This window comes from Chelonoidis abingdonii, chromosome 4, assembly GCF_003597395.2.
Source record: "Chelonoidis abingdonii isolate Lonesome George chromosome 4, CheloAbing_2.0, whole genome shotgun sequence".
Lineage (NCBI taxonomy): Eukaryota > Metazoa > Chordata > Testudines > Testudinidae > Chelonoidis > Chelonoidis abingdonii.
Genome location: NC_133772.1, coordinates 20,009,485 through 20,033,449, shown reverse-complemented (window position 1 = coordinate 20,033,449; position 23,965 = coordinate 20,009,485). Strand labels below are relative to the sequence as shown.

At 49.5% G+C, this 23,965-nt stretch overlaps 1 protein-coding gene across 6 annotated transcripts in view; it reads right to left on the bottom strand.

The window, feature by feature from the left end:
- Positions 1-42: 42 nt before the first annotated feature.
- Positions 43-23,965, bottom strand: part of PPARD (peroxisome proliferator activated receptor delta) — a 47,560-nt gene continuing 23,637 nt past the window's right edge. For 5 of the 6 annotated variants that reach the window (XM_032789079.2, XM_032789083.2, XM_032789081.2 and 2 more), the window contains 6 exons: positions 21,289-21,519; positions 20,090-20,241; positions 18,265-18,403; positions 16,515-16,717; positions 12,835-13,285; positions 8,847-12,345 (listed from right to left, as the gene is read on the bottom strand). In XM_032789079.2, coding sequence (XP_032644970.1) covers positions 12,098-12,345; positions 12,835-13,285; positions 16,515-16,717; positions 18,265-18,403; positions 20,090-20,241; positions 21,289-21,418 — 1,323 coding nt within the window. In that variant the 5' untranslated portion in view covers positions 21,419-21,519 and the 3' untranslated portion in view covers positions 8,847-12,097. Of the gene's footprint in view, positions 266-8,846; positions 12,346-12,834; positions 13,286-16,514; positions 16,718-18,264; positions 18,404-20,089; positions 20,242-21,288; positions 21,520-23,965 lie in introns of those variants that run through there. The other variant, XR_004374843.2, reaches the window with a different exon arrangement.

The window sequence follows — 23,965 nt, the reverse complement described above, 5'->3', positions numbered from 1 at the left end:
CCCACCTACCCTCCACTGATCAGCTACCTGCGGTAGGTGCACAGGACGGAGCCAATGGGCGAGCGCACAAGGCTTAACCCCTTCGTTGCTGTGCTTGGAGAGGTTGGAACTTGGTTTATGTTGATTCAGACTAGTGCAGCCAGAGCCAGCCCAGAGGGAAAGACCGCCTCATCTCAGGCATTGCAGACAGCTGGGACATACAATCAGTGCTTGCAGAAAGCAGGATGGTCTCCCCCACGCCCCATCCAACATGTTATTGATGTCCCTGTAAAAACAACCTTGTAAAACCAAAGTCTGCAGAGCCTATAGATACCTCAAACTGCAACTGAGACCGAGACCAGGGCCATGGATGTCTGGTCCTCTTGACACTTGCATTAAAGGGAGACAAAAAAGGACTGAAAAAAAAATTGATGTCCCGGGGGGTGCGTGTGAAATAGACATAAACAGAGTGAGGAGTCCGGGCCGGTCCAAGAACAGCATCAAACCAAAAAGTTGGACAGAATGGAACGAAGACAGAATCTTCTGCTGAGCAACCATGGGTGTCCCCATCCTGGCAGGGGATGCTGATCCTGAGGCATCATCACAGAGTGGTCTTGTGGCTAAAGCACTGGGCTAGGAGTCAGGAGCTCTGAGTTCCATTTCTGCCTTGACCACAGATACCTTACTCTAACTGAGGGCAAATCACCTGGGCCCAGCTCCTCATAGGAATTTAGGTTCCTAACTTCCAGTGAAATCCATCAGTGGGAACCTAAATACATTTGAGGAGCTGGGTCTTAATCTCTCACATTTTCTTTGTCTGTTTAGGCAGTAAGCTCATTGGGGCAGGAACACCCTACAGCACCTAGCACTCTGGGCCTCTATATAGTAATAAAACCCCAGGGCTGGGTAGGAGTGAGGTGGTGCATACACCAAGTGTCTTACAATGGTTTCACAGAATACAGAATATCAAGGTTGGAAGAGACCTCAGGAGGTCACCTAGTCCAACCCCCTGCTCAAAGTAGGACCAATCCCCAGACAGATTTTTACCCCAGTTCCCTAAATGGCCCCTCAAGGATTGAACTCACAACCCTGGGTTTAGCAGGCTAATGCTCAAACCACTGACCTGTCCCTCCCCCCAATTTTGGCTGGATGCTGTTCTTGAACTGGCCTGCAATTCTTTGCTGCCTAATCTGGGCAGGGCCTCCATGAGGGTGTCTATTGGGTGGGGAGAGAGGCAGGTTGGATTGAAATAAACTGAAAGCATTTCCTCAGTGGGGCTACGGCTACAGAAGAGAGTTTACAGTGGAGGAACTGCATCTGCACCACTGTACGCTCTCTAACGTAACGACTGTAAACCGGCAAAGAGCTCTCCCGTTGGCTTAACTACTCCAGCCCCAGAAGCTCTCCTGCCAACACAGCGCTGTTCACACCGGCGCTTTGCTTAGGTCGGTGTAACTTGCGTCACTCAGGGGGGCTTTTTCACATGTAGACAGAGCTTGAGTTTCAGTTTCACTGATGTGATGCCCTGGAATTTTCAAAAAGACAGAAGAGTACTTGTAGCACCTTAGAGACTAACAAATTTATTTGAGCATAAGCTTTCATGGACTAAAACCCACTTCATGGGATGCATGCAATGGAAAATACAATAGGAAAATATATACACACAGAGAACATGAAAAAAAATGGTTGTTGCAATACCAGCTATAACGAGACTAATCAGTTAAGGTGGGCTATTATCAGCAGGAGAAAAAAAACCTTTGGAGTGATAATCAGGATGGCTCATTTCCAACAGCTGACAAGGAGGTGTGAGTAACAGGGTGCCAAATGTCCCGATTTTATAGAGACAGTCCTGATTTTGGGGTCTTTTTCTTATGTAGGCTCCTATTACCCCCCCTCCCAATTTTTCACATTTGCTGTCTGGTCACCCTAGTAACAGCAGGGGAAAAATTAGCATGGGGAAATAGTGTTACTTTGTGCAATGACCCATCCACTCCCAGTCTTTATTCAAGCCTAATTTAATGGTGTCCAGTTTGCAAATTAATTCCAATTCAGCAGTTTCTCGTTGGAGTGTGTTTCTGAAGTTTTTTTCTTGAAGTATTTTCCCCTGCATGCATCCAATGAAGTGGGTTTTAGTCCACAAAAGCTTATGCCCAAATAAATGTGTTAGTCTCTAAGGTGCCACAAGTACTCCTCGGTCTTTTTGCTGATACAGACTAACACGGTTACCACTCTGAAACCTGGAATTTTCAACAGCACAAAGGAAGGGGCTACATAGAGCAGAGTTCTAGCCCCTGCCACTTCCTGCTTCACACCTTTTCTGCACACAGAGTAAATGCAAGGAAATGGGATAATGGCTTCCAGGGAGGGACCAGTGAAGAACACTCAGCTCTGTCCTTTGCTCTGCTCTGCTCTGTAATCTGTTAACAGCTGCCCTTGGGCCCCAGCTGTTCTGACCATTATAGTTCTATCTCCCCAAACCCTTTCAGATCAGACTTGCTATTTGTCCCCATTTATTTACGTAGGCGTAAAACTCTGTGGCTTGAGGGGCAGGGGGAGGAGGGTGGCTAGTAGTCTGTGAAGGGAGTAGCCCAGGTCTGGCACAAAGCAAAACATGACACACCACCTTGCATTACAATCTGTGCATGCTCAGCAATGCCCTCAGATTCTTGCATCGTATCACAGGCATGACTGTGTGTATTAAAACGAAACTGGGCACATTGCATGTGCATCCCTGAAGCTGCAGCCTGCTAGGACCCATCATCTTTATTCCTGCCTGTTTGCTACTACTGAAAATTAGCCAGGCCACTAGTTCAGCAAACCCTTAGGCCCAGATCCTCCAAGGTGGTTAGGTGCCTAACGCTCATTGATTTCAGTGAGTGTTAGGCCCTTAAATACCTTAAGGATCTGAGCCTTAGGCATTTGCTTAACCTTAGCACATAAGTAGTGCCAAAGGGCCTAAGGGAGTTAGGTGCCTACAAGCCCCCTTCACTGACTTTGATGGTACTAGTCATCTGCTTACACTGAAGCATGCCCTGGAAGTGTTTGCAAAAGCAGGGCCTTGATTGTAAGCACTTTGAATGTACCGCGCCCTAGCTAAATGCCGTGTTATGTTTTTGCCCAGGCACGGTACTGTATTCATTTGCTTAGCATTCCAGAACAGAAAGCTGCGTGGAGCGTCACTAGCACCTACAAACAGGCTCACTTTAATTCAAGTTAACTGGCACTCAATCTCCAGTGGGGACATACATTAAACCATTCACAGCGTCCTAGATCCTGAAAGGGATTTAGGTACCAAATGCCCATTAAAATTAATAGAAATAACTTTGAGGATCTGGGTTCTAAAAATTTAGTTCTAAAAACTTTAGGGAGACAAGGGAATAAATACCATTTGTTGGACCAACTTCTGCAGGGATGAGACGAGCTTTTGAGCTTACACAGAGCTCTTCTTCAGATCTAAGCTAAATACAAGGTGGAATAGATTAACATCCGTAGTTAGCACCTTTCAAGGAAGGGTGCAGGGGGAAGCGGAGTGGCCTGTTAACACCTCTCCAGTCATGGGGAAGAAGAAATGGAAGAAGAAAAGAAAACAAAAGAGTGAAATGTGTTTTTAGTGGATTACAGATTGTTACACTAGGCCATAAATCCAGTGTCTTTATTCAGTCCTTGATTTTTAGTGCCTAGCAAAGTTATGAATTTAAGTTCCCAGGCTTGTCTTTTGACAGTGTTGTGCAGGTTTCTAAAACTTCAGTGAGGCAGCACGAGCTAGTGAAATGAGCCTAGAGGTGCAACACCCCTGCCACCGACTCTCCCCGGGTGACTTTGGGCAAGTCATTTTACCTGAGTTTCCCCACACTCTATAATGGGTCTAAGAAGTTCCCCAGTGCACAGGGTTGTTGGGAGGATTCATTAGTTTGCATTTGCAAAACCTATATGAATGCCAAGTGCTACATAATGATTTAAAGTTACCTAAGTTACCTTTAGCAACATAAAACACTGCCCAGGGCTTTTTTTTTTTTTTGCAGATGGGGTGGTGCTGGAACAAGCCTGTTGCCATCAGCTCATGTACCCCACTACTACAGACATAGACAGCCCATTCCCCTGGAACACCGTAGAAGAGACACAGACAGATCCCTTCAGTTAGCCCTTCCCAAACTTTTCAAAGCTGAGAGCTCCTCTTCATAGTGCACAGTACCTGTCTCTGGATTTTCACATGTTGGACTTTCACTAGCCGTAGCAGTGACCACATGGGACGTTACTGCATGGCACACCAGTATGCTGCAGTTTTCAGCCCTTGGCTTACCCTGCAATAACTCACACTGTAGACAAGCCCTGACTTTCATTTAGGCCAAGGGCACCACAGGTTTGTTACTGTGCTATGTAAAATTCAACTTCAGGAAAATGAAGCCAATTGTGCCCTTTTTAGCCCCTAGAGGCTTACCTGTATTTTCAGATCATCGAGGTACACTTCCTCCCCTTTCCCACATGCCCTGACGAGCAGTGAAAAAAGGTTGCCATTCAGACTCCTGGGTGACATTAGCATTAGCACCCACTGGAACGAATGGGGCAGTTCACACAGAGCTATTGTTTCAGGCTCTTTGCAGCCTCAGGCAGATATCTGCATAGGTCACGCTCAAGTCTGCGGCACCAAAAACTATTTCCCTATGCTAATTTTTCCCCTACTGTTACTCACACCTTCTTGTCAACTGTTGGAAATGGGCCATCCTGATTATCACTACAGAAGTTTCTTTTTTCTCCTGCTGATAACAGCCCACCTTAATTGATTAGTCTCGTTAGAGTTGGTATGGCAACACCCATTTTTTCATGTTCTCTGCGCATCTCTCTCTTCCTGGTGTATTTTCCACTGCATGCTTCCAATGAAGTGGGTTCTAGCCCACAGACGCTTATGCTCGGATAAATTTGTTAGTCTCTAAGGTGCCTCGTTCTCTCCCTCCTTGGTTTCAATGACAAAACTATTTGGTGAAATCAGATGATCTGCTCCAAACACGAACTTGGCCCTGGTCCTAGTTTAATCAACAGTAAAACGTCCACAGGGCACAACTGAGCCCAGAGAGAGAGGAATTATTGACAGGAGCAGGATTGGGCCCTGGCTGAATATTTATGGGGTTGCTTACACCCACTCCCCCCCTTTGGCTAAAAGCCTTGTGAGCTGTGCAAGTGCCCTGCTCCTTACAGCACAACTAGCACTGGGTCTAGTTGTGCTGAGTGGAAGAGCAAACGTGGAAAGTGGGAGGGTTTTTGCTATGCTCTTGCTTAAAGTAAGAAGTTTACACAGCACAGTAACAAACCCATGGTGCCCTTGGCCTTCCTCGCCATCAATGTACGTACGTACCAGGGCCGCACACGGATCGCAGTTCTTCTTGCTCCAAAAGAGAGGCCTCCGTAACCACTGTAACAAAGAATCGCTGATAGCAGCAGCACAGGGGCATGTAACACAGCAGAGCAGCCAGCTCTAATTCCATTCAAAAGAGACACAGACACGCTATTGTTGGTTTATTACAACAGCTCTGGCCATTAGCAACCTTTGTTTGAATGGGCATTTCCCCGTGGGCTCTTCCAGCTGCGTAGTTAAGGGCCAAGTTCTGCACACTGCTGTGCACCCTTCATTCCCATTACCTCAATGGGAGACTGGAGCACTCACAACAGGCTCAGGATCAGGCTCTTAAGTCAACAGGAGCTTTGTTATTAGCTTCAGTGAATAGGACTAGGCTTGTGCAAAGGGGAGTGTTTGGGACTCCAGCAGAGTTAGTTTTAAGGGCCTCTTCTATGTGCAGAATGGAAAGAATTCTTGCCATAAAAAATATTTTTGAAAGCAGATGAATGTTGCTCACGTGAGGTATCTGCCTATGAGAAGAAAATACAGCAGAGGATTTTCCTTTTGCTCAGGAACTCTCTTCTTCAAGGAGCCTGTGATCCAAACAGATGGAGGTGCTACACTGACAAGACGAGTTAAGGTTATTTTAGATTGGCACAGCTCTTTCAGGGAACGCCTAGGGTGGAGTGCGTGGCGATGCTCCAAGTTCTCTCTTAAAAAGAGGGTTTTAAAAAAATTCCACAAAATAGCTGGTCACTAAACCATCAAAACCCAACACAAAATGGAACATCATAACCCTGTATTTGTGCATGGTTGGAAGAAGGAGAGTAGTGCAGGAAGCCTCTCATGTTGGCACAATTTACACCAACACAGCAAATTTGCTCCTACCCAACTTCCCCAGGGTGGAGATAGATTTTATTTGCACACAGTTCTTTGGCACATATTCTATATCCCTCTTGACAGGTGGCCGGTTTTCCTGAGCACTGCCCTCAGCACAACTGGGGTCCCGCAACTACCAAGGGACAGGCTTGAAAAATATTTATTACAAAGTAATTCCCTACAGCTCCTAGCACAATGGGGTCCTAGTCCATGACTTGGGCTCCTACATGCTACGGTAAAATAAATCAGATCCCTGCTCCTCCAGAGGAGAGGCTGAGGGAATTGGACTTATTTAGTCTGCAGAAGAGAAGAGTGAGGGGAGTTTTGATAGCAGCCTTCAACTACCTGAAGGGAGGTTCCAAAGAGGATGGATCTAGGCTGTTCTCAGTGGTGGCAGATACAGAACAAGTAGTAATGGTCTCAAGTTGCAGTGGGGAAGATCTAGGTTGGATATTAGGGAAAACTATTTCACTAGGAGGGTGGTGAAGCACTGGAATGGGTTACCTAGGGACGTGGTGGAATCTCCTTAGAGGTTTTTAAGGTCAGGCTTGACAAAGCCCTGGCTGGGATGATTTAGTTGGAGACTGGTCCTGCTTTGAGCAGAGGGTGGGACTGGTGACCTCCTGAGGTCCCTTCCAACCCTGATAGTCTATGATTCTATGAAACACACACTCAGGCCAGCCGCTGAACTTTATACATGCAAACAGACCTATTGAAATGGGACTAGCCGTGGGAGTAAAGTTACTTGAGCGAGTAAGTGTTCACATGATAGGTGCCCAAAGCCCCAGTCCTGTGACAAGCTTTGCGTGGATGGACTACTGCCCCTGCACAGGGTTCCTACTGATGTGGGTGCAAGGACCCCTCCATGCATTGCAAATGGAAGGATCCAGATCTGAGAGACCCCCGCAAAGCTCCCCCAAAAATGGCAAGTCCCTGAGACTCATCTAATGAAAGAGCTGTTTAAACTTTGCCCCCAGGCAGGGCTGGGAGACACTACAAAGCGTTGAAGAAAGCAGGGCAATGCGCTAAAAATTTCTTAAATAGTTAGGTCAGATTTATTTTAAGGTAAGTCAGTCTGCGACACTGTTTATATTAAAAACACTTGGAGGTTTGTACTTCTAGCAAAAATATACATTTCAGTTTGAGTCTTGTTACAACATTGACAACGAGCAAAAGTTCCTCAAGTGATGAAGAGAACATGAGCCCAGCATCTCCTGGGGGCCAGGGCTGGCCGGGAGTCACAGCAGCCTCTCCGTTCACAGCCTCGGAGCACTCCAGAGCAGGGGGCCACAGGGTCAGTATAGACACTTTGGAAAGGTACCAATCACAAACTCATCAGTCCGTCATTCACACTTCTCTGGCTCCTTTCACAAGAGGACTTCAAAGTGCTTTACAAATGGGCCTCAACACCCCTGTGACACAGGTAAGGAAAAGGACTAGGCGGATGAGACAGGTGGGGAAACTGAGGCAAGAGGGGAGGCGTGACTTGCCAAAGGAGTGCAGCAAGCTGGCAAAGAGCTGGAACCAGGCCACAAAGGTCTCAACTTGGAGCCTCCTCATGCACTAGCCACTAGACCAGGGATTTTCAAACAGCACATTGTGAGCTTGAAGAACTATTTGTTCACTTCACCGTGATCTTTACAGGTGGTGCTAAGGGAACCAGTAAAGTCTGGGAATTGCTGCACTACACAACCCTCCTTCAATTAAATGTACATTGCTTAGTACTAGTGTGTGCAGCCATGAACCATACCTAGGAGGGGTATCGCCCCTGCGGGGAGTGTTTGCCCGTGCGTGGGGGAAGACAACGAGCATAAGGGTGGGATAGGCTGCAGTTTTGGTGTAGATGACGGGTGGGGGTCTGTACCAGTCCCAACTTCTGATATGGGTGCTTACTAGGAAGGACAGAAGCAGGACCAGCACTAGTGTTTTTAGCGCCCTAGGCACACGGCCATTTCGCTGCCCCGTGCGCTGGTCTGCGGCTCTGGTGGTGCTGCTGCAAGCAATTCCTGCGGAGAGGGTCCGCTGGTCCGCGGCTCTGGTGGAGCTATCGCAGCCATGCCTGTGGGAGGTCCACCGGAGCCGCGGGACCAGGGGACCCTCCGCAGGCACGACTGCGGCAGGTCCACCGGAGCCGCCTGCCGTCCCCCGCCGGCAAAATGCTGCCCCCCAATAATCCTGGCGCCCTAGGCAATTGCCTAGGCCGCCTAAATGGAAGCGCCGGCCCTGGACAGAAGCAGTGGGATTGCCAAGCAGTTATGCAAGGGAAGCAGATTATTTCTCTGCCTCAGATTTGTATGACATTATTGCACCAGAGTAACCCATTACCCCAAAGGGGCAGGGAAGGAGTGTAATCCAGGTCCGTTAGCGAGCCTGCTCAGGACACCATATGTGCCCCGTCCAGTCCTTTCACAGCCACCTGGTTTTCACTTGTCAAGTTGAGCCTATTTTTTCTGGGATCCGTGAGACACAAATATAGAGATCCAGGCTGCCATCTGAGCTTCCAGGCCTCCCTCTGCCCCCGATACAGAGAAAGGTGGAGAGGAGCACCAAAGACTTAAGAACTGTCAGACAGTGGCTCTCGCATTGCTTATACGGTGCTACCCAGACAGCCACCTGTTCATCTCAGAGTGATCATGGGATGATGCCCTGCAGCCATCGGTGTGTGCTAATAGCACCGCTACAAGGCAGCCTCAGTGCCATGGTCACATGGGAGCTCTACAAGCACCAGCACAATCTCCTCCCCCACTCCTGGGCAGGCAGTGTTCTTCCTTTCGTCCTTCCCTTTACTGTTCCCGAGTTGGAGCTCAGTGGCTTCGGTCCAACTGTCTCATGTTGAGACTAGACAGACTCCAAAAGCCACAGATGGAGTGTTAAGTGCTGCATGCAGACGGGACCTTGGATCAGCTGCTACCGTCCCAGCCAGAAAACCTGACTCAGCCCCGATCCGCTGGGGATACAAAGTGAGGGAACATGAGACTTCCATTTTGGAGAGGGAGACAGAACCCCAAGCTGCGAGGAAGTCATGATGTGAGATTGCTCTAGGTTCATTAGGGTGCCCGGCCTTTCTGTCAGACCACAAAGCCTGAAAGCTAAACTGGTACTTGCAGCTGCCAACGTAGCATCAATGAACAGAGAACTGCTAGGTAGCATTAGGTTGGGTCCAGCTGCTTTGTGCCTTGCCTGGGCTCTTCGAACAGGCTTCTCTCTCCACCCCATCATAAACCCCAGTTTGTCACCATGATAAATGTGGCGTTTTTGCTCCCCATCTCCCAAAATAAATAATACTTGGTATTTATATCACACTTTACAGCTTCAATGCTTTTTACAAATGCTAACTAGTTAACCTTCACAGCCCCCCTGCAACGGAGAGTCAACTATTAGTCCCATTTTACAGATGGGGAAATTGAGGCAGAGCAGTTTGACTCGCCTAAGGCCACAAAAAGACCGTGGCATAGCCAGGATTAGGATCAAAGGGTTCAGGCATCTCAGACCAGCACTAGTCACTCTTCAGCAGCAGGTTTCCCTAACGCTGCAGTTTCAGTGCCTGCTGCTCTCCTAGAAATCTGACACGGAAGAGACCTAACAGGTCACACATCTTGTGCATCGGCCTGGCTGCCACAGGACTGCTCCCCAAGCTGCTCTAGTCCCTTCCCACAGACTGGAGGCACTCTATGATCTGCAGAGCAGGAGTCATGCTTCAAGCTGTGCATTCACTAAGGCTTTTCCCATTCCCCATCAGCCCTTTACTTTGCAAAGAGAACAGGCCTTGCAGGGCCGGAGCTCAGTGAATGGCACAGCTGCAGGGTGCTACATTTTGCCCTATGCCAGTGACTCCCCAGCAGTTTAATTCTGCAGACCACTTGATAAGCAAAGGATCTCCTCATGACCCACCTGCCCTAATCCCTCCAAAGATCTCACCTGCCAAGAGAGATCCGCCCCTGCGCACACCCATCCCATCTCAGTAGACTGGTGCAAGTGGAGAGCTTTATACACGCCACCAGCACCTGAAGCTAGAGTCAAAGTGAATTTAGTGCTGGCAAGAGTCTAGGCTGCACCAGAGACTGAAGTCGTGTCCACAGAGCAGGGACAGCCCAGGTGGTGGCTGGGCAAGCTTCCCCGGTACTGCTTCACTAACATGCCTCAGCTCTGAGCAGGGAGGGGTCATGCCCTTCGTCCCACTAGGTGAGTTCTGTCTCCACAGCCCAGTCAAGCTGTGGCATCCCTGCTGAGACTGCCGACGAAAGTGCTAATTAGTGCCAGGGAGAGTAGTGAGGTGGACACTTGTCTGCTAGGAACTGGATTGAGAACCACCAACTCATTGCACACAGGCCACTCAAAAGCCTTCGGATTTCCTGCTCGCTACAGACTGTGGCTGGATCTGAGCAGCTGACGTGGGGGCCAAAGGCCACTTACCCGTCCTTCAACAGCTGTTCTGACCAAGCTGGAGTGTGGCATAGTGGGATCTGCAGCTGTAGGCCTTAGGCTTTTGGCAAATTACCAAAGCAGCCCCTCAGCTGGGCCGATCTGGATAGTCTGATGAATTAAAAGCCCCCAAAACGAGTAAGTCACAGGTCACACTTGGCTCTGGGTCACCCCAGAAGCCCATGCCGGGAGAGTTTGATGGAGAGATGTTGCAATGTAGCTTAGTGATGGCTCCGGCCATTGCTGACGCCAACTTGCAGATGCAACCAGCCACAGCAGAAAGAGGAGGGACCCCAGGGATCGGAGAACACCAGCATATTATAGTGTCTGTGTTGATGGGGAAGGCACCATTGTTGGCCTCACACTGAGAGGCCTCCTCTGGCTATGCCACAGGCTGCAGCGGGTTGACCAATGAGGTGGGAAAGGAAACAGCAAGACAGAGAAATTACTATTACTGTTTTCTGTGACACCCTTGCCTCACTCTGCTCTGCCCACTACTGTCCCCTTCACAGCACAGCCGACCCTTCATCCTCCTAGATCAGCAGAAACTTGAGTCATTCCGACAGTTCAAGTCTCCTCTGGACACCCTGGATCAAAGACTGCGAGCAACTGCGGTTTTAGCATCTGCTCTGAAGACTAAGTTGGTTTTTAAAGAGTTACTGCCCACTGCTGCCCATCTCCCTACTCCATTTTTTAAGCTAATATAGGAGAGAGAGGAAAAGAAGCCCTCCCCTTTGAAATCTAGGGGCTAAGAAGGACCAGCTCCGCTCCGGCAGGGGGTCAGACACAGGATTCCATGTTACAACCCACAGGAGTGTTTCGCAATGCAGAGGAGAATGCACATCTCTCGAGGAAGGCATGCCTGTCTTGTGAATCCAGGGGACTAACCAACGGTCTCTCCCTCAATGAAGCATCAGTACCCTTCATCACACAGTCAGGCCTTTCTTTGGGGGAGACATCCATCCATCGAGAGAGAGAGACACTTCCTTTTGTTCTAACATCCTAGGCTTTACAGCTCAGGCCTAAGAGTCTTCCAAGTGCAATACAAAACCAATGCACAATGAACAAAAGTGATTTAAGTGCTGTTCCTGGACCTGCCGGACAATCCAGGTACTGAGTGGTCTCGTTACATCAGACCATACCCTTGTTACTCTGCTGGTGCCGTAATCCCACCTTCTCTGCAATGCACGTAAACACGTGGGTCGCTTGGAAGGCAGAAGGGAGCGACATGACAGCTGGGCTGCGGCAACAGAAACTTCGCTCGTTTTGCCTTTGAGGTTCATAAGTGTGCGTTAACGGAAGCCCGGGCTTAGCACGCAGTAGCCACGAAATCTCATGGCAGATAGGCCTATGTACCATAGGTAGAGATCATCTAGAAAATCGTTCCAAGTAGAAGAAATGGAAGACGTTATGGCGGGAGGGCAGGGGAGGCTTCTCGGTCATCATACAAAGTGTTTTGCTCAGGATCCATGGCTTTAAAGCTCCTCAGTACATGTCCTTGTAGATTTCCTGCAGGAGTGGGTGCAACGAGGTCTCTGTCTCTGTCTTTTTAATCTTCTGCACCAGCTGCGCGTGCTCGGTCACCAGCTGCCGTAGGTCAGCCATCTTCTGGAGCAGCTTGGGGAAGAGGTACTGAGCATCTGGGTGGTTGGCCTGCAGGTGGAACTCCAGGGCCTGGAGGATATTGTCCTGTATCCCCTCCACCTGCTTCACGTCCATCAGGCCAGGGCGGTCTGCAGGGAGAGGATTAACATGAGTCAGAGCACTATCTACACCACTCCCCTGTTGCGTGCTACCCAGAGGGAAACAGACCACTGCTTCTGAGCAACTTGTCCCAGGCCATGCAGTGAATCAGAAGTTCATGGTTCCTAGCCCTGTGTTCAGGTAACTCCCTTCACTGGACATTTTTTTTTTTTTTGGGGGGGGGGGGGGGACGTTCACTTCCATCCTCCCTGTCTGTTGTCTGTGTTTGTTATGGCCCAACCACACAGCGATGCCAGGGAACACACAGATCTTGGGAGTCACTGGAAGGCTTCGGTTTCAGATGTACGTTATTCTTCCCCCTATTAATCCACTGGTTGCTAGCCCCAGGAAGCAGGGCACCCACTCTGGAGTGCACTGCCCCTGTTCCCCAGCAGAAATGACCTCAGACCAACTCTCTCCAATCCACACCCCACGCCCAGCCTTCTTAACGTGCGCATAGTTGGTGGGCCCCAACTCACCCCCGCACAGGATAATGGCAGCCACGAAGAGAGAGAGGTCGCTGTCATCCAGCTCCAGGGCATTGAACTTTATGGCAAACTCAAACTTAGGCTCCATGATCTCGCTGAAGGGCTTGCGCAGGCTGCGCAGAAACTCACGTGTGACAAATCCATTCCCATTGGCCACCAGAAGCCCATCCTTGTTCATGATGGAGGCCAGCATGGCGAAGATGGCTTCATGAACCCCGTACTTCAGCAGAGTCACCTGGTCGTTCAAGTAGAGGCCGAGGAAGCTGGGAATGCTCTTGGCGAACTCGGTGAGCTCCCGCACTGTCTCCACCGTGGTGCACTGACAGCGGTAGAAGACGTGGACCCCAATCTCCTTGTATGGAGGGATCCCGTTCACAAGCTGCTTCCAGACCAGCCCCTTTTCTGCCTGCCACAGGGTGTCCATGTCATGGATCACGAACGGCTGCATAGAAGAGAAGTGAACAGTCAGGATCTCTGCAATGGGGACTCAAGCTGCTGGCTGTACTGAGTGACTGCGCTTTTACCTGTCCCTGGTGTGGAAGAAGATCATTCAAAACCCTCTATGTGTCCCCAACCTTCCCTTCCATTTTGTGGCGGATGCAGCTCTGGGCCTCCCAACTGCAAGGAGTCTGTAACTATGCCCTGAAAATCCAGCAGCAAGCACTGGAGAGCAACCAAGGTTGTGTGCTTACTAGCAGGTCATGGGAAGCCTGGAAGCATCAAGGCCTCCATTTCTGATCCTGAAGCCACCTCCACTCCTATTTCATCAGCAGCAAGGCTGAGTGCAGTAAAGCTCACCAGATCAGAGACATTAACAGTACATCAGTTGACTGCTGTGGCAAGCTTCCACCCGGCACGTTTGCATTTTATGCTGCACTGGGCTGCTGCCACCAGAAGCCTGTTGAACTGCAACAGTGAGAGGAGGTCTGCAGCACGTCAGGAAACTGAGTGCAACTATCACTTCTCTGTCTAAGTTACTTTTAGCCCTGGCTGTTGGAGAAACCTTTGCAGCGTGTCAGGAACCTTGAACAGTGGGAGCATGGTGCTGTACATGAGTCAAGTCAGCAGGGAAAGGAGGAGAAGAGAGTGAATTTCCCAGCTGGTTTAAAATGGAACTGCTGCAGTTCTTCGCAACAGAAGGTAGAGAGTGTTGGTGCAGGGATATAACTACATCTCTGAATGGCAAAGCACTTCTAAACTGGGGGCTTCCCCACAGGGAACCCCACTGCAGCCCAATGAACAAGGCTGGGGGATCTATCTAGAAAGACGTTTCCCCAATACACCCCCCTATCCCCCACCCCCCAAAAAGAAAAAGTAATGAAGAAATCCATCAACAGTGTCAAATACTTGATAGGATCTTAGAAATGTGGCGCTGGGAGGGACCTGGAGAGGTCACCTAGACCAGGCCCCTGCACTGAGGCAGGAAGAAGTATAGCGAGATGATTCCTGATAGTTACCGTCTATTTCAGAAAGACATTCCTTTTGGGCACATGCAAACCATTAACTCCTTGGCACCAGAATTCGGATTTGCCGAAAGACGTCAATTGCCAGCAATGGACGTGCTAGAAATCACTAGTGTGAATGCACTTGATATAATCAGTGTTATTAATTTACCACTGGTTAACCTGTTCTTAAAAACCTCCAGTGACAGGGATCCACAACCTCCTTTGGAAGCCTGTCCCAGAGCTTAACTACTCATATTGTTAGTGAGTTTTTCCTACTACATAACCTGAAATTCCACTGCTGCAGATTACTGCTTGTCTTACCTTCAGTGGACAGGGAACAACTGATCCCCATCCTCTTTATAACACCCTTTAACATATCTGAAGACTTATCAGTCTAAGTAAGTCACCCCATCTTGTCAATAAACCACTGATAACTACTCTGAGTAGTCTTTCAACCAGGTGTGGACCCCTTTTAGCAATTTTATCTAGACCAGTGGCTCTCAACCTTTCCAGACTCCTGTCCCCCTTTCAGGAGGCTGATGTGTCTTGTGGACCCCCAGGTTTCACCTCACTTAAAAACTACCAGCTTACAAAGTCAGACAAACACAAGAAACTGTCACAGCCACTAGTACTGAAAAATTGCTGACTTTCTCATTTTTAACCATATAATTATAAAACAAATTGTAACCCCCGATTGAGAAACACTGATATGGTATATAAAGCAGTATAAACAAGTCATTGTCTGTATGAAATTTTAGTCTGTACTGACTTGCTAGTGCTTCTCATGTAGCCTGTTGCAAGACTAGGCAAATATCTAGATGAGTTGACATATGCAGCCTGGGTATATATAATTGTAAATTGAGGATTAACAGGTTCTTGTCCCAAGATCTAGCCCAGTAAGATTATTGTAAAATCATCATATAATTTGGGAACCCCCGATGTGCACAGGTGCAACACTCACACCGTAGGAACTCTCTCTCTCTCTCGCTACACACACACACAAATATATATATTTATTAATAATTTAGCAAATACACACACACAAACGCAACAAGGCAAATAGAGATAATACAGAAAGTACATTTGGACGTCCACACTTACACCCTTCTCTCTTTCTCATCACTGTCGTCATCCCAGTGACCATCATTCTGGCCTCTCCCAAGGTCTACATCTCTCCAACCTATCTGCTGCCCCTGGGATGTTACTTTTATAGTCGGTTATGCTGACGCTGCCATGACCAATGCCTATTCAACAGAGGTCCTTATTTGTATTTCCTCCCCTTAAGGTGTCTGTTTTCTATAGGTTAGTATATGTATTTGTTGTCATGGCACCTTTGTGATTGGAGGCTCTGTGTGGAACCTTCCGCATGCTGGTGTCAGCAATGTTCTGTGGGTGGCTGATGTCAGGATTCTAGACAAAATCCCGCCTCTAGCATACCACTTTCAGTTCCCTATAACATATGAGTTAAGTTCATCTGTGCCAAAGGTAGTAGGAGGCTTGAGGTCTATAGTCTACTAAAGCCAAATCTTACAGGATAAAAGCCTGTAGGTTCCTTGCATTACTACTAAATATAATAAAGCAGGAGGATAAAGTAATGAATATAATACAGGTAAGCTGCTCACTGGGCTACACATACCCTCTGGAAGACCTCTGCATACCCTTGGTTGAGAACCACTGATCTAGACCAGGTTTCTCTTGTTCCTTTATGAGAATGACACAGGACTGCATCAAAAGCCTTACTAAAAATCAAGATATCACATGTTTACAGATTTCCCCCATCTACTAGGCCAAAAACCCCGTCAAAGAAGAAAATGAGCTGATTTCGCATGATTCGTTCTTGACAAATCTCTGCTGGCTATTACTTATAACCCTATAACCACTAAGTGCTTACAAACTGATTGTTTCATAATTTGTTCCAAATATCAAAGTTAGGCTGACTGCTCTATAGTTTCCAGGGTCCTCTCTGTTCCCCTTTTTAATGATATATTTGCCCACCTGCAGTCCACACCCATCCTTCATGAGTTCAAAGACAATTGCTAATGGTTCTGAGATTGCTTCAAGTACCGTAGTATGAAGTTCAGATCCTGCTGACGTGAATACATGTAACTTATCTAAATATTCTTTAACCTGTTCTTTCCCTAGCAACATGCCCTGCCCTGGAAATAAACGCCAGTGCTCAGCGCTGTTATTAGCCCTCTGGTCTGCCCATCTACGAGGAGCACTCACCGGGGTGCTGCCGGTCTTCCCAGTGAGGATGCCTCTTGCCTTCGTTTTGGTCATGTTGAAGTTTTTCAGGTAGGCGTCGTAGATGTGCTTGGAGAAAGCTTTCAGGTCAGCCACCTGTGGATTCTGGCAGCTGATCTCATTCGCTGTCAGACCCGCTACCAGCTTCCTCTTCTCTGCTTCTGGCATGCGGCCAAAACGAATTGCTGTTACATAACAAAGCGGGCATGATCAACAAGTCCTGGGAGAAACCACAAGGGGCTAGGGATGCTCCTGAGAAGACACACACATCTGCACTGGCATCAATGACCAGCTCCTGACAGCAAGCACTCTGCGCGTACAGAACTCTGGCTCCCATGGGAACCTCTGGTTTAAAGCCTTCAGTGAGACAGAACCACCAAGGCACCATGGTGCAGAGCTCCTCCGGGCTAAGCACTGCCCTAGTGCATCAGTGTGAGGTCATTATAACCTCATGTTCCAATGAAGATTCAGTTTAGGTCACCAGTGTGAGCTCTCCACTGTGGTAATTTGGGCCTTCAAGAGACAGAGACCCACTCCTCAGACAGGCACCGCTCTTTGTTCAATAAGAGGATTGTTAGGCTTTAAACTACTGTGTTTTGGATAAAAGCGCAAGAGCCGTGCGCTGTCCGTTCCTATGCACACTACACATTCCAGGAACATACAGCAATAAGTAGTTGCTTGGCACTCGGCCCACAGCCCATTCTGCTATGGACGAATGAGACCAATGGGAAAGTTGAGGCCAAGCACTGAGTCTGGAACAAACTAGACGCCCAGAGCTACAGGCCTGAATCCAGAGACAATTCAGCCCTCAGGATAAAGTGAGTCGCATACAGCACACTGTGTGGGTCCTCTCTGCTGTGAGTCAACTCTGAACCACATGCTGGCCTCTGCACCATTCCCTTTGTGCCGCTCCAGAGATGTGAAGAACCCTGAGTGGTGTAAAGGGGGCAGAGTCAGTTCTTTGCCCCCCACTCCTGGTCCCCTCTGACATGGTGGACCTGCTAGGGGTGTGGTTGGGGCAACTTTGAAGCTGCTCTGATTTGCTTCTGGGCCTGAACTGGCCTGCAGCCCATCTCAGGATAGAAATATGGCAGAAAAGCACTTACACCCACTCACGCTCCTTCCCAGTACATCCAGCATCGCTGAGGCAAACAAGGATCTGGCCCTTTGTGTCCCAGGGAACTTTGAGAGAGCAGAGGATTTGCTCTGGTGGTTTTTCCCCCCCCTTCAAAGTTTCCCTGACTCCTTCTACCTCACACCCTGCCCCCTCGTGCAGTGTTCTGTGCACCCAGTTGCTACTCCCCCCTAGAAGATGCTGCATTGCAGCACTGTGCATACACAGCCTTTGTGGTGAAAGGCGCTTCAGGAAGGTAAAATACTGTTTGCTGTTTTTCCTCTGGATGCCCTTTTGCTCTGTTGTCACTTGAAGGCACCATCGTAGCTGCGTGGCTTCATTCAGGAATGAGACTGCCTCTGCCTGCACCACTGTGCAGACCTGGCTGAGGTCTGGCCAGGCAGGACAATTTCTGTTTGCACAAGGGTCTAGTGATTTTGAGCACTCAGCTTGAGATGTCTTAAAGGGGGACCAATTGTCAGAATGTGCCAGGCACCTGGCCTCTTGAAACCAGGCCCCCCTGCGGTGTCTCAATTGGGTGCCCCCAATCCTTTCTGACAACATGGGGTACCGCATGCACAATCGCCAAGGCTTCTCAGTGCCACTCACGTCCCTCACCATTGTGCGACATGCCCAGCAAGAGGCATTTCTGGAAGCGACAATACTGGCACTTGTTCCGGTTCTTCCTCTGGATTTTACAGTTCCGGTCACACTTCTCATATTCCAGCTTCATGCGGATCGTCCGACGGAAGAAACCCTGCGGCCGGTGGGGGTGGCGGCAGAGGGAGCCAGGAGAGAAAAAAAAACAGCATTACTAACAGTGCCTCAGAACAGCATCAGCTGATGCCTGCAAAAAAACTGCCTGCGGTGCTCCAGGCTTCGTGCTGCTCTGACCCTCTTAAACATTCACTCTGGGTGGAGAGGAGGTACCGGCAGCAAGCAGAAAAGCTGCCAAACAAAGAGACCACTTTCCACTCGTTCCTCTTGGAATGAACAGAGCCTCTATCACAAGGGTGATGATGCAGAAGGCATTGCTGAGGGCACGGGCGGTGCAACGATTTAGGCGATCGCACTAGGATTTGGGGGGCGCCATTTTCTTCGGCAGTGACCACAGCAGCCGGATCTTCGGCCGCCCTGGTCGTTGCTGGCATTTAGGCAGAGAGAGCTGGGGCAGGGGAGCACGGGGAGGGCCGCCTGCAGCAAGTGAGAGGTGGGGGCGGCGCGCAGGGGAACTCCCCGCCCCAGCTCACCCCTGCCCCACCTCTTCCCTGAGCATACCTTGGCTGCTTCACTTCTCCCGCCTCCCAGGCTTGCGGTGCCTAAGCTGAATGGCGCCGCAAGCCTGGGAGGCAGGAGAAGCGAAGCAGTCACAGTGTGCTCGGGGTGGAGGCGGGGCAAGGGTGAACTGCTTCACTTCTCCCACCTCCCAGGCTGGCAGCGCCAATTAGCTTATGCGCCGCCAGCCTGAGAGGCAGAAGAGAAGCAGCCACAGCATGCTCGGGGTGATCATGCGCAGAGCAGGGGTGAGCTGGGGCAGGGGGAGTGCCTCAGGCGAGAGGGTGGGAAGCTGCCACAAGAGGGGCACCTCAGGGCAGAGGGTGGGAAGCTGCCGCGGGAGGGGGGCGCTTCAGGGCGGAGGGGGGGAGCTGCTGTGGGGAGGGGGCGCCTCAGGGCAGGGACGTGTGGGCAGGGGAGGGCGCAAGGTGAAAGTTTTGCCTAGGGCATGAAACATCCTTGCACGGGCCCTGTCTGAGGGCCAGGGAAGGCCTTGCTGTTATGTATACAAGTTGAGAAACCAGGCAGTTGCAATACCACACTGGGCCAGCAGGGAGAGACGAAAAAACAAGTTCTAACTTCCCAACTCCCTGGCTGTCGACTCCAGCATTTGCTAGCCCTGAGGAATGTTTGGCAGGACCCAGGAGATGGCTAACGCATCCCCTCCAGCATCTGCTGTGGGGGAAGGAATTTTATAGCCTCATTCAAGCAAGGGCCGCATGCTCACAGGGCGATAAGAACACAGGTCCACTGCTGGCCTGTGGCAGAGATCAGCCAAGGAGCCTTTTTAGAAGCCCGGTGGTCCCGGAGTTTTGCTATGTGAAACGCAGTGAGGGGAGAACAGAGCTATGTTGCTGCACAGCTGGGGAAAGCACTTGCCCTGCGGAGCTCAACTCCTGCACGACGTAGGACCCCGCCTGCCCCCTGGCAGCTCCTGCCTCTCCCAAGACAGAGCCTCTGCCCTTTCTGTTACTGTCTGTTGTTCCACTTCCCCACAATCATGATCCATTAACACCACAGACCCACAGAGTTAAGGGCAAGATCAGATGCCCAGGCTATTAGGAACTAGGTGGGCTTCAGTTTTAGTTCTCCAGGGTATCAGAGAAGGGCCCAAAGCCTGGCTCTGATGCCTTTGCAATGGACAGCGTCTATTGCATGCACTCCGTACCTTGCAGCCCTCGCATGCATGCACTCCGTAATGAAATCCTGATGCTATATCCCCACAGACTCTGCATTCCACATTTAGGCTTGCAGCGGATGTCTCCTCGCAGCCCATCTGGAGTTGGTCCGACAGGGATGGAGAAGAGCTCTGGGAGAGGTCTAAAGGGATACAAAGAGGAAACGGAAAAAGGTGTTTCTAGGCTGATGCAGCATGCACGTGGGCATTTAACAGTCCTGCAGAAGAGTGATCGAACAGAGAAGATCGCACCTCTTCTCCAGGTCATCAGAAGCCAGGACAGAAGCACTCTACGGGTCAAGCTACTGGCTTCTGCACATTATTGATGGGAAACAAGAGTTTTCATATTGTAACAATTTCATTTATTTACATTGTTTTCTTCCTTTTGGCATTTGGATTCAGGCTGGACAATGAACCCCAATGGGTAAATTCCATATTCCCAGTTCTTAGGCACTAGCCCGATCCTGTTGTGCTGGGCTCCTCAGGACTGCAGGGGAAAGATTTAAGCAACAACAAAATATTTGCTTCACAGCAAGCTTTCCCTCCCCCCACTAAAACCCACACACTAAATTCTGGGCCTAAAATTACTTGAGTGTCCCTTTAATTTTTGTCTTCTGACTCTCAGTGAATGGCTGAGCAGAGCGAATCACCTTCCTTTTAGTGAAATGATTAAGCCTTTCAGGAGCTTGGCTGCCAATGAATCAGTTCAGAAGAAACGATTAAAACAAGCCAGACTCCATTCACACGTAAGTCCCTGTGCAGCTCAGCACATAGGAACAGACCAGTGTCCGGAACATCTGGCAGGAGCCAACAGCTGCTGCTTCAGAGGGAGGCAAGCTTCCTGCAGCACTTCATTCACATCACTGTCCATGGGGCAGAAAATTCCATCCTTACCTGAGACAAGCTGTGGCACAGGGCAAGATTCCTCTCACTTTAAGCTAGAAATTCTATTCTTAGTTATACAAACATCTGGTCACTTTCAGCCTCTTTGAGCACTCTCGGCTGAAAGCCTGGAGCTATGGAACTTACTCCTGACAGGACTGTACCACTCTGGCTCCCCTGCACGCTGCAAAATTGGTTTCTTTATGCAGGCATTTTCCTTTGGAAAAATGGTTTCCATCCTGTTAAGCCAGCATCCATTGTTCATTGGATACACCTGCTTGATGCCCAGCTGCGCCCTTCCCACTTACCTGTATAGCTGCTAGAAGGCTGCGAACAATCTGGTCCTTCGCTTGGATCTGAGATTTCACCTGCTGCTATCACTGCCTCTTCCTTTTCCTCCGTCTTGACCTCAAGTACTTCCTTCTGTAGCTGTTCCATAACTGATCACCCCTCAGTGCCAAGACTGCAGCCCCTGTCATAGCTCTGGCATCATCTGCGTCTGTCCGGAGATGGACCCCTACTGGGCTGTTCCTGCTAGCCTATGGGAAAGATGGGGAAATATCAGAGGTTATCAGCAGAACAGCTTTTGTGCTGAGCTTGTACACCACTGGCACTTTATCACACAGCAGCCGAGAAGGAGAGAGGGGGACTATAACCCTGCTAGTCCCACTTTGGCTTCCATGTCTATCCAGAAAAGGAAGCAAGGCTTTTGGCAGGTTATTGCTGTGGCCAAGACACCTACTTCCTCCTTGGAAAGATGCTTCTCTCTCTCTCCATACCCTGATTTTTACCAGCTTCCAGTGCAAACAGTCCATTTTCATGTAGTTCATTCAGAAAGCGCTGATTTTTTCCACTCTAAAATCCACACAAAGTCATCTAGGTCAGTCCCCATTTAGAGCCCAATAGATGCATGGATCCAGACTGCATGCCGACCCAGAGGTAACTCATACTGCAATACAGCAGAGGGAACCGGAGCCCAAGATGCTGGCCCCGTCCCTCCATTTGCAGAGCTGCAGGTACTAGGAATGTCCTACTATAATTCAAAGTCGGAGGGTCTGATGTCACAAGGAAGCTACCACTGTTGGTGGCTAAGGAGCTGCAGCTAATCACTTTCCATTGGAAAAACGATAGTGTGATGAGAGTGAGAGAAGAAAGGGGAAAGTAAACCAGAATCCTTCAGCGTAATGATACATTTGTTGGTCTGTACATCTGCCCAAATCAGGCATGAGAATAGGCCAGAGCAATCCACGTTTCTGCAGAATCCTATCCAAAGCTGTAGGGCTGAAGCTAGGCATATCATCACGTTGGGTCTTTCCAGAACAACATTGTGGAAGCTGGGGACAGACAGCAGCCAAGATGGAGGAATTACACCGGAGCTACTGCCTAGTTTGTTAATATTTACAGGCAGACACAAACACAGATGAGGCCGGAGGAGAATAGGAAGGCGTACAATAGGTCACCACTACTCTGGATTATATTGCACATTCCTTCCAAGTCTCTCAAAACACTTCACAGGGGAAGGTCAGGCTCACGAATCCCATTTAACAGAGAGTGAAACTGAGGCATGGAGAAATGCAGCGACTTGCCCAGGGAGCTTGTGGCAGGGCTGGGAATCCCATGCCCTGTCCACTGAACCACAAGGTCTGTCTGAACATATTATATTCCACTCATTAGGCCTGATCTTTCCACACCCACTACACTGACAGCTTTAATGATGTTACTAGGAGAGGAACAGGGAAACAAATGTAGCGCCCCATGCAACAGACACTGCCAGACAAAGGCTGAACGCAATAGCACAAAACCCAGTGGCTGGCTAGATACCGCAGGTCTCTCCGCTGACTACTTGCTTGGGTGACAGCCTCCTGTGGGCCTCTGGGATCACATTGGTTTCAATCATGCTGCGAGAAGTTACAGCATTGCTATGGCTGCATGTTTCTTTTTATTCCTTTATGTTGTAACTAGCCCCCCTCGCTCTGCCAAAAATCAGTCATTTAAATAGTTTCCTATTGCTCCATGCAGCTGCCGAGCCGCATTCCACCACAAAGTCTAATAGTGACAAAATCTGCTGTAAAGTCCGGCTAGCGTCTTAATCGCAGTCTTCCTTTGGGAGGATTAGCAAACTAGCCTCTTGCCTCCCCTTCCCTCTGACGCCACCATCTCCTCCCCAAGGGCAAGGGCTAAGATTTCCTTTAGTTACATGAACCTCATAGTCACAAAAGTTATACAAAGAGTAAGTCATCCATCTTCCGTACAGAGATGCCTCAAAGTCAGGTACCTCTTCCATCGCCAGCCCAGTAGCTAAGGTGTGGATACTTTGCCCCCTTGGCTAGGCAGGTTTTTAACAGCTGTGCACAAACACCACTCCCCATCTCTTGTCAAGTGCTAGATTTCAAAGTCAAAACCGACTCGAGCCCTGACGGTTCAGGACATAGGCTCCGTATCCCAAACGCATTCATCCTCCAGCCCAGGTCAGCATTGACAGGGTACGTCTACGTTGCAATCAAAGCTCCATGCAAGGGCCATGGCTAGCCTGGAACGACTGACTTGGGCTGTGGGGCTGGAGCTCAGGCTTGGAGATCCAATGAGGGGGTAGGGTCCCAGAGCCCGGGCTCTAGCCCGAGCGGCTACACAGTGAGTCAATGGACCCAGATTCAGAGACTCAGTGTCACCATTTTCTTATTGCAGCGTAGGCGCACCCACAAAGGCCTGGTCTACCTGAAAAGTTGCACCGTTCAACTAAGGTGTCCTTTTCAAACCGACTGTTACACGGGTGCGACTCAGGATGTAGGCTCTCCCAAGTCAATTGAAACCTTACCTCAGGTTGGCCTGAATGGGTAACTTTACACGCGTAAGTTAAACCATAGCACCATTTACATCCATTAAAGTGTCCCCAGGCGGCTTCGCATCACTTGAACTACATTGGTTTTTAAACCCATTCAAGTAAACCAGTGCTACTCTGGTGCACAGACAAGCCCTGAAAGTGGG